At 38.0% G+C, this 14,874-nt stretch overlaps 1 protein-coding gene across 1 annotated transcript in view; it reads left to right on the top strand.

The window, feature by feature from the left end:
• LOC141432633 (uncharacterized) overlaps window positions 1–13,005 on the top strand; it is a 57,025-nt gene extending 44,020 nt beyond the window's left edge. The window contains exons 8-11 of the mRNA XM_074094319.1: window positions 7,663–7,903; window positions 8,229–9,233; window positions 11,349–11,651; window positions 12,140–13,005. Of these exons, the coding sequence (XP_073950420.1) occupies window positions 7,663–7,903; window positions 8,229–9,233; window positions 11,349–11,651; window positions 12,140–12,156 (1,566 nt within the window). The 3' untranslated portion in view covers window positions 12,157–13,005. The remainder of the gene's footprint in view (window positions 1–7,662; window positions 7,904–8,228; window positions 9,234–11,348; window positions 11,652–12,139) is intronic.
• Window positions 13,006–14,874: the final 1,869 nt, after the last annotated feature.

Raw genomic sequence — 14,874 nt, 5'->3', positions numbered from 1 at the left:
AAGTATCTAGGTCTATCTATGGTATCTGTCACGCAGGGCCCGTATTACGAAGTGCAAAATTCGAACTTCGTATCTTGCCGTCCCGCTGACGCTTATATTATTTAATACGGTAGTGAGAGGGACGGAATGACACGAACTTCAATTTACGAATTTCGTAGTACCTACCCCCGCAGGTCGCAGGCAGACATTGATGTCAGTCAGTTGTCACATACATGTTTGACATTAGCCAAAGAGTAGGTATTGACATAAAAAAACAGAATGTACTCTAGCAGGTTTTTGCCTAATGAGTAATTAATTGAAGAAAAAAAACCATTAAAACATAATATTATATAAATGAAAGAAATAAGTCATTATGATATGAACCTGAAGAGATTAAATCCCTACTCGCCCCTATTACAACTACCGACGTAGAAAGAATAAAAACAAAAAAGCCTGGGCAATGATGAAATACCGTCAACGCTAATAATAGTGCGGCAGAGCTAGCAAAACCATTGACAAAAATGATCAATGAGTCATTCTGTGAAGGGTCATTCCCTCAAATATTAAAAGTATCTAAAATAAAACCATTATTAAAGCCGGGTGGGGACGCGACAAACCCAAGCCAACATCGACCCATAGCGATTTTACCGTCGATTTCAAAAAATTTCGAAAAAAGTATGTCGAACAGAGTATATAAATTTTTAGAAAAATATAATTTATTTGACAAAAATCAATATGGTTTCAGAAAATATCACTCAACATCCCTCGCGGTCTATACGTACATACAAAGCCTCTTAGATCATATTAACACGAAAAAATATGGTGTTGGGTTACTCTTAGATATGACCAAAGCATACGACAGAGTATCCCACGATATCCTGCTAACGAAGATGTATAACATGGGAATACGCGGAACAGCTCATAAATGGTTCACATCCTACCTACAAATCGGAACAATACGTACAGATCGACTATTACAATAAAAACACCAATGAAATAACCATGATCTCCTCACAAATGCGTTGTACTACTTGTTCAATTCCTCAGGGAAGTGTCTGTGCGTGTCTCCTATTCCTGGTCTACATCAATGACCTGTCAAGGGTATTAGACTCAGAATCAAAATGTGTAATTTTTGCTGACGACGTCTCACTATTGTTTAATGGCGCAAATAGCGCTGAATGTAATCTGAAACTTACCTACACACTAAACACAGTAGCAGAATGGCTTAAAGATGATAATTTAGACATAAATTTAAAGAAAACAAAAGTTATACAATTTAAAACTAAACAGAAAACATCTTTGAATTGAAGTTAAAAGTAAACAACACAGACATTGAAGAAGTATCCGAATTTAAATTGTTAGGTGTAACGATAGATTCTGCTATAGACTGGCGAGCTCATATTCAAAACAAAAAACAAACTATCCAAATTTGTATATGCACTAAGTGTTCTAAAAGTCAGAACAGATTTTGAATGTGCCTTAACTGCCTATTATGCGTACGCGTTTGCCTGGCTTCGGTATGGCGTAATACTGTGGGGGGATTCTCCGATGCACAACAACTATTTATTATGCAAAAAAAGTGCATACGCATTCTAGCCAACATACGTATTCCGGAAAGCTGCCGTCAACACTTTATAAATCATAAACTATTAACCTTACCCTCATTATACATACTGGAATCGGCACTTTTTACCCGCAAACACCCTGATCTTTTCAAAGCGAGCAAAGATATAAGTACGACAAGGACACAATATAAAAATAAATTGCTTTTACCAAAGTCAAACTTAGCAATGTTCAAAAAGGGTCCCAATATAAGTGTATCCAAGTCGCAAATAAAATCCCAGAATCGATTAGGCAAGAAACTCGTTACAATAAATTTAAAAATAAATTAAAAACGTTCCTAATCGAAAAATATTATTACTCTGTAATGAATTCTTAATGATGAAAGTATAAAACACTATAAATGTAAATAAATCTAGTATTAACTGATAAACTTGATATCATATATGTATTACCTACTAACTCCACAATGTGACATAATCTAATCATAATCAAATCAATATAAATGCATGATTTTAATTGAATTCAATCTAAATGTGATACAATGTAATGTTTAATTTAATTTAATTTAGTTTTAATTATTATTGTGTGCCCTTGCAGGGCGTCATGGACTGACTTATGTACCTAACTGTAACATCCTATTTTAATGTACATGACTTTACAGTGAAATAAATAAATAAAAAATTGTTTAGTTCGTTGAAATGGATGTTTACAGAAAGGCCGTAGCTTAACTGTTCTAAATATAGAATAAATATTAATAGTTTATTCTGAAAATCGCGTTAACTACTAAATTTACTGCAGGTATTTTTTAATGTTATTTTTATTATTATATCATAAGGCTTGGTAGTAAAGCTAAAGTTTTTAGTTTTTATTTGTGTAGTCCTCTCTTATTTTCTGTGGCTATCAATGATTTTATTATTATTATTGAAATACCCCCTACATGAGTTAAAATAAAATGGTATCATAGTTTGTATACAATTCGCAGAGGTGGTTATTCAATAGGCATAATATGATTCTTTTCAGACTAACCTTTCTGTTTATCTCTACTCTTTCTCAAGAAACTATCCGATTGAATGTGAAACGGACAGTTAGCATCTATTGATATTGACAACTCCTAGCTCGTTTTTTTTAAATACTATTTTTCTCAAAAATGTCCGTAAAGTCCAAATTATTCCTTACATATCAGAAGGCTAAGTGCATAGTTTATGGTCAACGAGAAATTAAAAAGTTACACAGATATCAGGCGCGCTAGCTCGAATAATAAATTATTGTCGAGTCTCAAACTTCTTAAAAGTAAAAACGGCCATGGAAATGTTGGCACAAGTCGTATACAGCCAATTCAAGTGGCTGCTATCAGAAATTTTGTAGAAACTCCAGACTTATTTTATTGGATCTGATACAGCTTGTAGTGTTTTCGGTTGAAAAATACACCAACTGTTTTTTAATGAAAAAAAGGCGGGAAAGCATGAAGAATTTTATTGGAATAAAATAAAATGTGATAATATATCTTATTGAGAAAATGTTTATTTTAATTTAGTTTTTTTTCACCATTTTTGAAAAAAGCTTTATATTAGTCTTGGCTGGAATAGCAATTACTAGCTTCGTATTAGTTACGGACCTGCCAGTTCGTCCGTTTAATTCTCATACTCAGCCAGCAATTGCCTACTTCCAGGCCACGACAATAATCTACTATTACTTGGCCTGTCACTTGTTTTCAGCCGCCATGTGTAATTTATGAGACGTCGTATCTGATATTTTCAAAAATATTTGAGTTTAACTATACCATTTTATGCAGATATTCAAATTTGTATCTTGAAATTATCTATACTTATTTTAAGAAAGTAAGATAAAAAGGAATTTTAAAAAAAAGTGAACAATGCCAATTCTCAACAGAACAGAAATGGTAATAATCTAACGCAGGGAATTTCTATACTGTGCCAGTGTGCCTTGACTTGAACCGATTACGCTCCCTGCTCCGTGTAATTGATTTATTTGTTTAGCTGATCGCGTGTTATTCAGCATCGTTCTAACACTTTATTTTGAAAAATCTTTTACCTATCTAATATAAGACTGAAAATCACTTTTATCTCTATTTACGAAGATATCCAAAATTTATAGCGCTAATTATTACACTATTCAAGTTTCAAAGAACGCGTTTGTATAAGACATTTTCTTCTTCTGTATCATTCTTCTCAATTTTTTTCATTAAATAGTGTAAGAAGTCCAGCTAGTAACTTTTCATTTCATTTTATTGTGGAAAAATAAGCCAACAACAAAAGTAGATTTATTGACCTGATATGTATGATCATTAAAGTCTTGTGTAGGTACTGCACTACTATGCATACTAAAAGCAAAGTATGCAAATCAAGCTTCGTCTCTGTTCTGCCGCAACTGTGTTGCTTCCGAATACGATGGATTTTTTACGGAACAGAGTACTGACGTGACACAACACTATCGGCAATTGCCGCGGTTCATTATTCGATAACAGTGTTCGAAAACTTGCAAGATTTTGTAAACGCGGCTATTTGAAACGCGGCCGCAGCCATCTTGTGCCTCTGGTGGCCAGTACTTGTCAGTATCACTGTCAGTACGAGTGCGTCTGCCTTGTAGACGAGTTGAGATTCCATTGCATTTTCTTTGCATTGTATTTTGTCATTGTTCATTTTAGTTATTATTGTTGTTGACTTTGGTTACGGTTTCTCGTTAAGTTTGTTTTTATTTTTTGGCAAAAAGCCGAAACGGGCTAAAAATACTGTTTTGAACTCCTAGAGTCGGGAGTTTGTTATTCGTTTGAGGGATTATTTCGAGCGAGAACGAGAATACGGTGGCCTGTGAGAGGAAAACTGGAAAAATATTATTTTTTTAAATATACTTAATGCAACTTCTCCAAAAATAGGCGCTAAAAACTCTTAGAAAAATCGATTGTTCACTCGATAAATGGTACATCTCTAAAACTGTCAAACGCGAAACCTCACAGAACTCATCATAGGTGAAATAGTACATTGTGTCTTAAGGGCGGTAAATAAGGAATTACGAACTAGAGTCTATTAGAAGCCCGAAGTCGAAGACTGAGGGCTTTAATGAGTCGATGTTCGTAATTCTAGTACCGCCCGTGCGACATACAATGTTTTTCATCACATTTGCGAGTAATTTTTTTTATTTCTAAAAGAAAAAATATAATTGTTCCAAATATTGGTCGCCCTACCTCGGCATGTGCCTGAGCCGCGTGTGCATGTGGTTCTGCTGCTGTGCCATGCCTAGCAGCGCGCGCAGCACCATCAGTACGGACATTTACTCATTTACCGACCTTGGGCTTCATGACAAGAAAATTTGTACGCGCAATGACTCATTTACCGACCACGGGTTTCATGACAAGCACATTAAGGTCGAAGGTTTTATTTGAGGGGTTGCAACCAAGGTAGCCTGCATGTTACGACACTGTTTACGAGCAAGTGTGATGAAAACTATTATAGCATTTGTGTTACAATTAGTTCAAAAAGGTCGTATCGCAGTCTAGTCTCTGGCGGCCAAATCAAGATAGATGCAGGCTGATCGACTGATAGTGCTCAGACAAGTCTGGTGTGGTACCCGTCAATAGTCTCCAACTGATGCAAGCAAGCAGTTAACATTATGTTGACTCAATAACATAAATTATGAACGTGTTTGCATACATTTAGAATTCTAATGTTTGTCTAGACTTGGCCGTCATTTTCCTAAAACGATTATGCAGTTTATTTTTCCTTATAAGTAATATAACAATAAATGGTACCGAAATGAATATCGTACTTTCGACTTAATATTGGCATTGTATGTAACTTGAAACGGGTCAATTATAACGGATTTGTGTACCGTTTTTTAGGGTTCCGTACCCAAAGGGTGCCAACGGGAGACTCCGCTGTCTGTCTGTCTGTCTGTCTGTCTGTCTGTCCGTCCGTCCGTCCGTCCGTCTGTCACAGGGCTCTATCTCTGAATCCGTAAAAGTTAGACACTTGAAATTTTCACAGATTATGTATTACTGTGGCCGCTATAACAACAAATACTAAAAATAAAACAAAATTACAAATTAAAGGGGGTCGTCATACAAGAAACGTGTTTTTTTTTCAGCGTTTTTAGGTTGCTAGGCGTTATTAGCCGTTGCTAAGGCGACCGAGTCGCCTAGCAACGGATAGCTATGTCGTTTGAATGTTTACCTTTAAGGTTGCGATTTTAATGATGTTTTATAAAAGCTTCGATAATATAATCTAGTGACTGTCTGATTTTGTGGTTTATTAGTTTTTGTGCAAAATTAATAAAGCAATTTATGAACCACAAACCTTAATGAAGCCAACTTTGATAAATCGCCCGCCAAATATACACCGTATTAATCACTATGTATACCTATTCCTTTTGACACAAAACAAATCTCCTTGTTCCCCGTACATAACCAACTTCCATGACCAGCACTGGGAGAGGACAAATAATTCCTACTCCAAAACCGGGTCTTGGAGTAGGATTTTTTTTCCTTGTACAAAACCAACGTCATGGCCGGTAATGTACGAGGAAAAATAATTCATAGTACAATACCCGGTTTTAGAGTAGAATTCTTTAATGCCTTGTACAGAACAAGCTTCAGTAAAAAAGCATATTACTGAAGCTTATTTTCACAATTGCGGTTTTTCCCAATATTAATCGACACAGAAACAATGTCGACGGAGCTCCGCTTGCGCGGAGCTCCTGCTTTTGTGTAGTTTTGGCCCTTCGGGCCGATGCAAACTTAACATAACCTAAACCTACCTATGTTTCTGGGTCGATTAAACTTGGGAAAAACCGCGATTGTCAAAATAAGCTTCAGTGAAAAAGTATAGTTCTGTACAAGGCCTTAAAGGATCCAACTCCAAAACCGGGTATTGTAGTATGAATTATTTTTCCTCTGAAGTTGGTTTTATACAAGGAAAAAAGTCCCTCTCCCAGTGCTGGTAATGGAAGTTGGTTATGTACGGGCGGGGAACAAGGGAAAAAACCGTACTAAGTATTTAACGCTATTTACAAGGTTCAGTTTAAAATTTATTCACACTAGTCGAGCTTCTTATTATTTAATTACACAACATACGAAGTCCGCCGAATTTCCCGCGAATGAACCGCGCTGACAGCTTTTTTTTTGGGCAGTGGTTTCAGAAGCAAACAGTCAGCACCAAAGAGGATGAGAATTAAAATTGTTTTTTTTTCCGAAATACTTGCACATGTGCTTACAATTCGGCGATATTTTTAGAAGCTTTTCTTTAGCTTGCCCTGTCTGTTTATTTATTTAATTTATTTATTGTTTGTTTGGGTCAAATCTTGGAAGCTAAATTTGACCCATTTCCAGTGGTCCGGTTGACTTGAAATTTAAATTGCAGAACCAAGAATAATTTATTTATAAAGCAATGACACATAGTTAGTAAATATAACAATAAGAAGTGTTGCCGCTATAAAAAGGTCCCGGCTCAGCATATCGCTGGTTGAAAACCAGCACTGGCAATTTGACATACTTATGTAAATTTGGCGAAAATACAGTAATCTGGTAGTGACATCTTGGTGGTCCTGCCAGGATCGTCTCTGCAGGAGGGAACTCCTCAATAGTTAATAGTACAGACTTGAAGTTTGGTACAGATATGTAGGATAGACGACAATGCAAGTACAGTCAACAAAAAGTACATTCGGCAAAAAAGCTTGTATTAAAAATGAAATTTTTAACAAAAACTTATTACAAGCATTTTATTTATTTTCAGAGTAACTATGTTTGTCGTCTTGACGAGTACTTTGGTAAACAGGGGCATAAATTACAGTCAGCAAAAAAAAAACATATTAGAAGAATTTTAAGAAAAACTTTTACTGAACTGGTTACGGAACCCTTCATGTACGAGTCCGACTCGCACTTGACCAATTTTTATTTTCGAAGTCTTTTGTTTTCGTCGGCAAAAATTAGATATGTGACCAAAACTCATGACTTAAACACCACTTTTAAATTATACACAATAACATTTGTAAGTTGAACGTAATGTGGCTCAAAATATATTGGACATCTTAACCACGTCTGCTTAAAATAAATACTCAAGATTAAGCCATCAAGAGGTCTTATATAATTATGTATGAATTTTTTTGCAGGGCTATTTAGATACAAATACCCTCGACATGTCGAAGAAGGAGCATCGCCACCTAGTCCTACAGATTGCTCTGAAATGCGCAGACATATCCAATCCCTGCCGCCCCTGGGAAATCAGCCGGAAATGGAGCCTGAAGGTGTGCGAAGAATTCTTCCGCCAAGGAGACTATGAACGGAAGCTGAATCTACCTGTCACTGCCCTCTGCGACCGCCATACCACATCCATACCGAAGATACAAACAGGTTACTTTATAAAATATTACCATTCATATGGTTAGCCTAATCTGGCCCATTGCTAAGCAAGGTCTCCCCCTGATAAACAGAGGTACTTTACAAATAGTATAAGGGTGGTTTTACAGTGACGCGGTAAGAGCGTCCCGTAAAACTATGTAAACGATCAAGCGGACCGAACGCTAAGCTATGTAACGATAAGAGACGCAAAGCTCGTAGCCCGTGACGCTTACCAACCGCGCTGGCGTAAGCGTCACTGAAAAATCACCTTAAGGCAAAAAAATTGTCTGCTTCAGTTGATCACTAGATTAATAATAGGTACATGTTTTCTTTACAGGGTTTTTCAAGTTCGTAGTAACGCCTCTCATATCGGAATGGCACAGGTTTTTACAAAACGATCTGTCGAACCAAATGATAAGTAATTTACTATTCAATCAAAACAAGTGGGACATGCTGGTGGCGCAGGAGATGGCGGAGGAGACGCAGACCGAGATCTCGGACGCCGACATGGTCGACGACGACCTGGACACCAACGTGTCGGACAGCTCGGAACTGCTGCTGCCGCTGCGCCGCAGCTCGCTCAACCCCGCGCGCCCCGGCGGCGGCTTGAAGGAACACCTGCGCCGCTTCTCTGTCCCGCTCAACGTGTTCCAAGACTCTAAATATAAGAACAGAGACAGAACACGAACACCCTCCGTTGCCGAACCCCGCTTCTGCGGCAACAGCAGCCCATTGAGCAGCGAACATTCCCTGCACTCACAATTAAGCGTTCGTGGGCACTGCGAGCACGGCAAATCCTCAGAAAAGCAACTGAGTACGGAAAAGTTGCTGCCCGATTCGTCGATAGCTTCCATCACTACTCCTATGCAAGCGACGCGCTTGAACACGGTATTAAAAGATGGCGGCACCTGCAAGCTGATCCGGCAGCAGACGTTCCCCCCGCTGGAGACGGCGGCGCGCGCGCACGCACTGGCCGCGCGCCCGATGCACACCAGCAACGAGGACGCCATCTACCCGTGCCGACACACCAAGACTGAGATCGGCCCGACCTTCGACACTATAAGAAAGGACGGCAGATTTAGCAATATGTTCAAAAAATATGATACCGATAAGACTGATACCGATGACGCTTCTGAAAATAATAACTTAGACATAACCGAATGTTCACGGAGTATTGAGAAAGAGAATTTGGATCCATCGATACGTAGTGCGGGGGGCGGGCGGCGCGATTCGCTGGGCAGCCAGCTGCGCGACAACCTGTCGGCCGTGCCGCTCGGCGCGCGCGCCTCCGCGCAGCTCGCTGCGCGCCGCAAGTCCATGCCCACAGACATCATCTCCTACGGTGAGTATACTACTGTGTTACTAGCCTTTACGCGTAAATTAGGTCTAGTAGATTAATTGCAATCCACGGGTTTCACAAAATATTCCGTGGAATTCCCAAAAATTACAACGTGAATTTCATTGTCTCTCCCTAGTAGTTGAAATTTTGTACATACCAAATTTCATACAATAACCAAACGCACGCTCGTCGATACTCACAAACTAAGATTGGTTTTTGGAGTATTTTTTTATTTTTTTATTTCAACTCCAAATTTTGTTACTTTTACAGTCATCCCGTAAAACCCATATCGAAAATACAGACTGTCCAGTGGTGTGGTGGTGTAGCGGTATAGCATGCGGCACGGAATGCTGAGGACCTGGGTTCGATTCCCAGCGCTGGTCTTATTTTTCTGGTTTTTCTGTGCAATCTATATTTCAGTTTGTATTTTCGATACTCACAAAGTTTTTATTATTGTTTTATTTCTTTTTTACGGTTCCGTAGCCAAAATGGCAATAACGGAACCCTAATAGTTTCGCCATGTCTGTCTGTCTGTCTGTCTGTATGCCCGTCCGCGGCTTTGCTCAGGGACTATCAATGCTAGAAAGCTGTAACGCACGCATTGCACGAATATATCTGTAAACTATGCCGACAAAAAGTAAAATAAATAATTCAAAATAAACTTTTTTTTAGAGTACCTCCCATAGACGTAAAGTGGGGTGATTTTTTTTTCTCATCTAATCTTGTAGTGTGGGGTATCGTTGGATAGGTATTTTAAAACCAAGAACGCTAAGAACGGTAAGAACGTGCCACTGAGAACATGCCTCGATGCAAATTACAGCTCTTTCATATTATGTTAAGCTGCGTTTAGTCGACAAGGACGTATAAAGAATGATGTACCTACATACTATTTGAAGCCATTATAGCAATTTTAACATTTATTTTTCGTAGTTAACAGTTTTCTCATGAATAACTTTTATTTATTTTACTTAAAAAACCATTCTGAAACTTTAACTTTATGAGGGTTTCGTAGACAACTAGGGACCCTTATAGTTTCGCCATGTCTGTGTGTCTGTCCGTCCGCGCCTTAGCTCAGAGACCGTTAGTACTAGAAAGCTGTAATTTGGCATGAATATACATATCAGTCACGCCGACAGTGGTAAAATAAAAAAAAATAAAAACATTTTTTAGGCTTCCTCCCATAGACGTAAAGTGGAGATGATTTTTTTTTCTCGACTAACCGTCTAATGTGTTGGATAGGTCTTTTAAAACCATTGGGGGGTTGCTAAAACGATTTTTCGATTCAGTGATTTGTTTGCAAAATATTCAACTTTCAAGTGCAAACTTTCATTAAAATTGAGCGCCCTACCCCCTCTAAAATCTAAACCGGTGGGTGGAAAATTTTGAAAAAATTCAGGATGGTAGTAAGTGTGTCAAACTTACAAGGAAAACTATAACGGTTAAGTTTTCTTGAGAATTATTAGTAGTTTTAGAGTAAATAGCAGCCTAAGGTATAAAATATACAATACTTGGAATATTCCGTACAAAAAACGAAATCTTTAGATTAAAAATATTAATTAACTTTTTCGTAATGGCTACGGAACCCTATTTTGGGCGTGTCCGACACGCTCTTGGCCGGTTTTTATATTATTAGTACCAATGCAAAGGCTTGCCAACAGCAATCTGTGTCTGTGACAGATAATAGCCGACAGAACATAGATTAACCGACTCACTTTAGTTTGAATAAGCTGCAATTTATATCTTAATTGCCTGTAAATAATGTGGCAGTGCGATAAAAATAACAATTTCTTGCTTTGGCACGCGCATAAGTTGGAACCTGGAATTGAGGCATCTTATATATCTGTAACTTCTTTTGTCGCTAAAACTGTTAGACGCACTAATAATAAGAAAAAAATGTTACTGCTGGTTGATAGTGCCTAAAATATTGTATTTTTTGGTGAAATTTTTAGTTAAATTGAATGCAGTGTACTTATATTAATATCACTCGAGGTTAAATACAGATTACTAAACTCGTATAGTTTACAGCATTCCGCTTCGTGTCGGGTCTTAATCCACACTCGATTAGTAATCTATGCCTTTACTCCCCTTGGTGAATAAACTATACTATTAAATTTTTAGCACCCAAAGAGAAAAAGATGCGCGAAGTGACAACGATCCCCGAGTTCTTGCGGCGGACGCTGTCTGTGAAGGAGTACTGCGAACGGCGACGCGGTTCGGCGCCCGCGCCGGTTGCGGCGTCGGAGCTTCGCGGGCTAGCGACACTGGGCGCGCCGCGGCACAGCGTCAACGGCGCCAGCCGACGAAAAGCCAGCACTGGACTCGCCTGCCACCAGTGGCTCGCCAAGCCCTCCTATAGCCTACACGAGCGGACGCTTCCGCATCTGCCGCGGCGGAGCTCGCTCCCCGTTGAGGTTATGACAGGTATTCTAATGTTATTTTCTCAAAAATGTCCGTAAAATTCTACATTATTCCTTACATATCAGAAGGCTAAGTGCATAGTTTATGGTCAGCGAGCAATTAAAAAGTTAAAAAGATTTCAGGCGCGCTAGCTCGACAATAATTTATTATTGTCTATTCTAATTTAGTTTTTTTGCTTCACTATTTTTGAGAAAAGCTTTATATTAGTCTCGGCTAGAATAGCAATTACTGGCTTCGTATTAGTTAAAAGGAATCGCAAGCTCGTCCGTTTAATTCTCATACTCAGGCAGCAATTGCCTACTTGCAGGCCACGACAATAATCTACTATTTTAAATCAGCTTTGTTAGCTTCTTCAAAAACTTAGTCCTTATAATATGTGAAGTAACACCTGGGCCGCTCTTGTCTTTTACATTTTATTTAACTATTCGAAAATTCGAAAGCTAATTTTTTTTAATGCTTTTTGTTTGTGGTTTAATAAAATTTTCTTACAGGTATTTCTCCCTACTGAAGCGCTGAAGTTACAGAATCCAAATGAAAATTTAAGTGGACGCCAGGCCGACTTGAAGTTTTTATCAAGCATTAAAGAAGTAATTTGGACGGCGCGAGGCTTGCCGCATGCCGATCGTCTTTTGCGACGCCTGCACTGGACAACTGGACATAGAGGCAAACTTATGGCATGTAACTCTAAGAAATAGCGACCAAAATGTCGCCTCATTTTGTTATAAGAACGAAATTCGTCGTGTTCGGACTATTATTACAGTCCACAGAATACAGTAGCGTTATTTTTGGTGTCGAAATTGAGTCGCCAGCTATACAGGTGGCTCCGCTTAAGATACAATTCAATCGTTAGTAATTATATATTATAAGAAATATATCCTGTCTGGTTTCAGAAAGGAAAATTCACTCCCTGCAATCTAAACTTCAATCGATTGCTTTATAAATATGTTTTTTTTTATCCCTTTTTCACATTTTTTGGAGGACGTTAAAAAGTAAGTATCACAGATTGAATCGCCTCTTGCGCAAATGTTGGCTATGATATCGATACATTGTATATTATTAACTATTTACATTTTATGTAATAATTGTGCATGCGAATCGTGTTACAAATATGTATAGCGTAAGAAAGAATCTGTATTCGATGGTATTCATTTTAATTTAATTTCGATGCTTACGTGAATGAACTAAATGGATCAATTTTACGAAAAACTGATTGTCCTGTTGGATGTATTTTTTTATGTTAGAGAGAAATATTTTAGTTTAACGAATAATGCATTAAATAACAGCTGAAATGATAATAGTAAATGATGATTAGGTTAAATGTTCCTCTACTAACCCAGATTGTCTTGAAGACGTAAGAAACGTAGGTAAAAAACTTAATTTGTTTGAAGAATATGTGACGTTCCTAATGAAAAAGAAAACTTAATTTTCATATCAATTATCTATATTCAAGATATGCCTTCCTTAAGTTTTATATTTATAGTGGAGGCGCTCTCGCAATCACGGGGCGAATTTTTAACCGACTTCGAAAAAAGGAGATTATCAATGAAGCAATTTATGATCGTCGTAATGCATATGGTGAATAGAACGGGTGGAAAAGCACCAGGACTCCTCAATAATGAACGTCTCTGCATCGGCAAAAGCAATCTTTCGTAAAGGTGACGAGAATGAAAATATTTTTCTACCAGTTCGATATTGCTGCCACAGCACGAGCCAGCAGGGAGTGATTGAAGCCCAATGTACTCGTATAGTATGGAGGTGAGGTAGACGACTATAGGTCCACTCCTGCTAACTCGTGCTGAGACACCGACTTCGAATTGGTAGAAAATTCTTTTCGTGTTTTTTTATGTAGTCGGTTAAATTTTATGTTATAATTTTTTTTTATTCTAATTGTTGATCTAACATTATTAAGAACCAAGGTTCTTAATAATGTTAGATCAATCTAGCCAGTTAACAAATGTTTCTTAGAGATCTAGACCGGAAGATGGTGACACAAAATATTACGTCATTTGTACCAGTATGGCGGTTCTTCAGGGGTCTAATTACGGAATGACAAAAAAGAAAATGATGGTCATAGCGCTGGTACCGGCGGCCCAATCGCATGGGCGTTAATCGAACGTGTAGGATAAATAACGAGTGTCGAACGACTTGTTCCACAAAAATGCTTGTATTTTCCGATAGTTGATAAAAATATGATGTAGGCGGTAGCGTAATGCCATACTTCTCAGGTGTGACTTACAGCCCGCCATACCGACGCGAATACATTAATAAAAAAAAAAACAACCATTTCTACCAGGCTAATTTTTGCGAAGCTAATCATCGTCGAGTAGCCAATCACGGAAATCACCTTGCCATACTTTTCCGACGGTTTCCAATGGCCCCCATACCGCCGCAAAGGAGTATTTTTTTTTTTGCAAAACGATTTGTACCAGTCAAAATTTATTTTTAACAGCTCTTTGTTTGATCGTAATAGAAGTCTGATAATGCCATACCTGTAGGAGGTGGCGAATGTGTACAATATTTTTTCAAAATTCTAAGATTTGGCGTAAGTATGGTGCCACTTTTTCCTTCTACTAGAAGTATGGCAAATATAATAAGGGTCACATTGTATCATATAATTTCCGAAAATCCAAATGCCATATTAGCACAAATCATCAAAAAAAAATTTTTTTTATCATCTTGGCTTAAGCCCGACAGTCGTCCGCCCCCTGCTTACAATCTGCAGTATTTTTTTTTAGGTAGAATTTCGTCCAAACGAATAGAATACAATGATTTGATGATGTAAAAAATGATTTTACGTATTTTACAGTCGTATTTTCAAAACGTGTCGAATAAGTTTTTCAAATATGGCAGCACTTTTTCCCCCAGAAGTATGGGAAATATAATAACGGTCACATTTTATCGAATACTTTCCAAAAATGCAAATGCAATACTGGTACAAATCGTTATGCGAAAAAAAAAACTACTCCTGTGCGGCGGGGCGGTATGGCGGCCATTTGGAACCGCTAGAAAAGTATGGCATGGTGTATTTCGTGAATGGCTACTCGTAGATGATTAGCTGTGCAAAAATTAGCCTGGAACAAATGGTTGAATTGTTTTTTTTATGTATTCGCGTCGGTATGGCGGGCTGTAAATCACACCGGAGAAGTATGGCATTACGCTAATGCCTACTTCTTTTTTATCGACTATCGGAAAATACAAGCATTTTTGTGGAACAAATCTTTCGACA

Source organism: Choristoneura fumiferana, chromosome Z, assembly GCF_025370935.1.
Source record: "Choristoneura fumiferana chromosome Z, NRCan_CFum_1, whole genome shotgun sequence".
NCBI classification, from domain to species: domain Eukaryota; kingdom Metazoa; phylum Arthropoda; class Insecta; order Lepidoptera; family Tortricidae; genus Choristoneura; species Choristoneura fumiferana.
The sequence above is the reverse complement of the archived record's forward strand: the minus strand, read 5'-3'. Positions and strand labels throughout refer to the sequence as shown.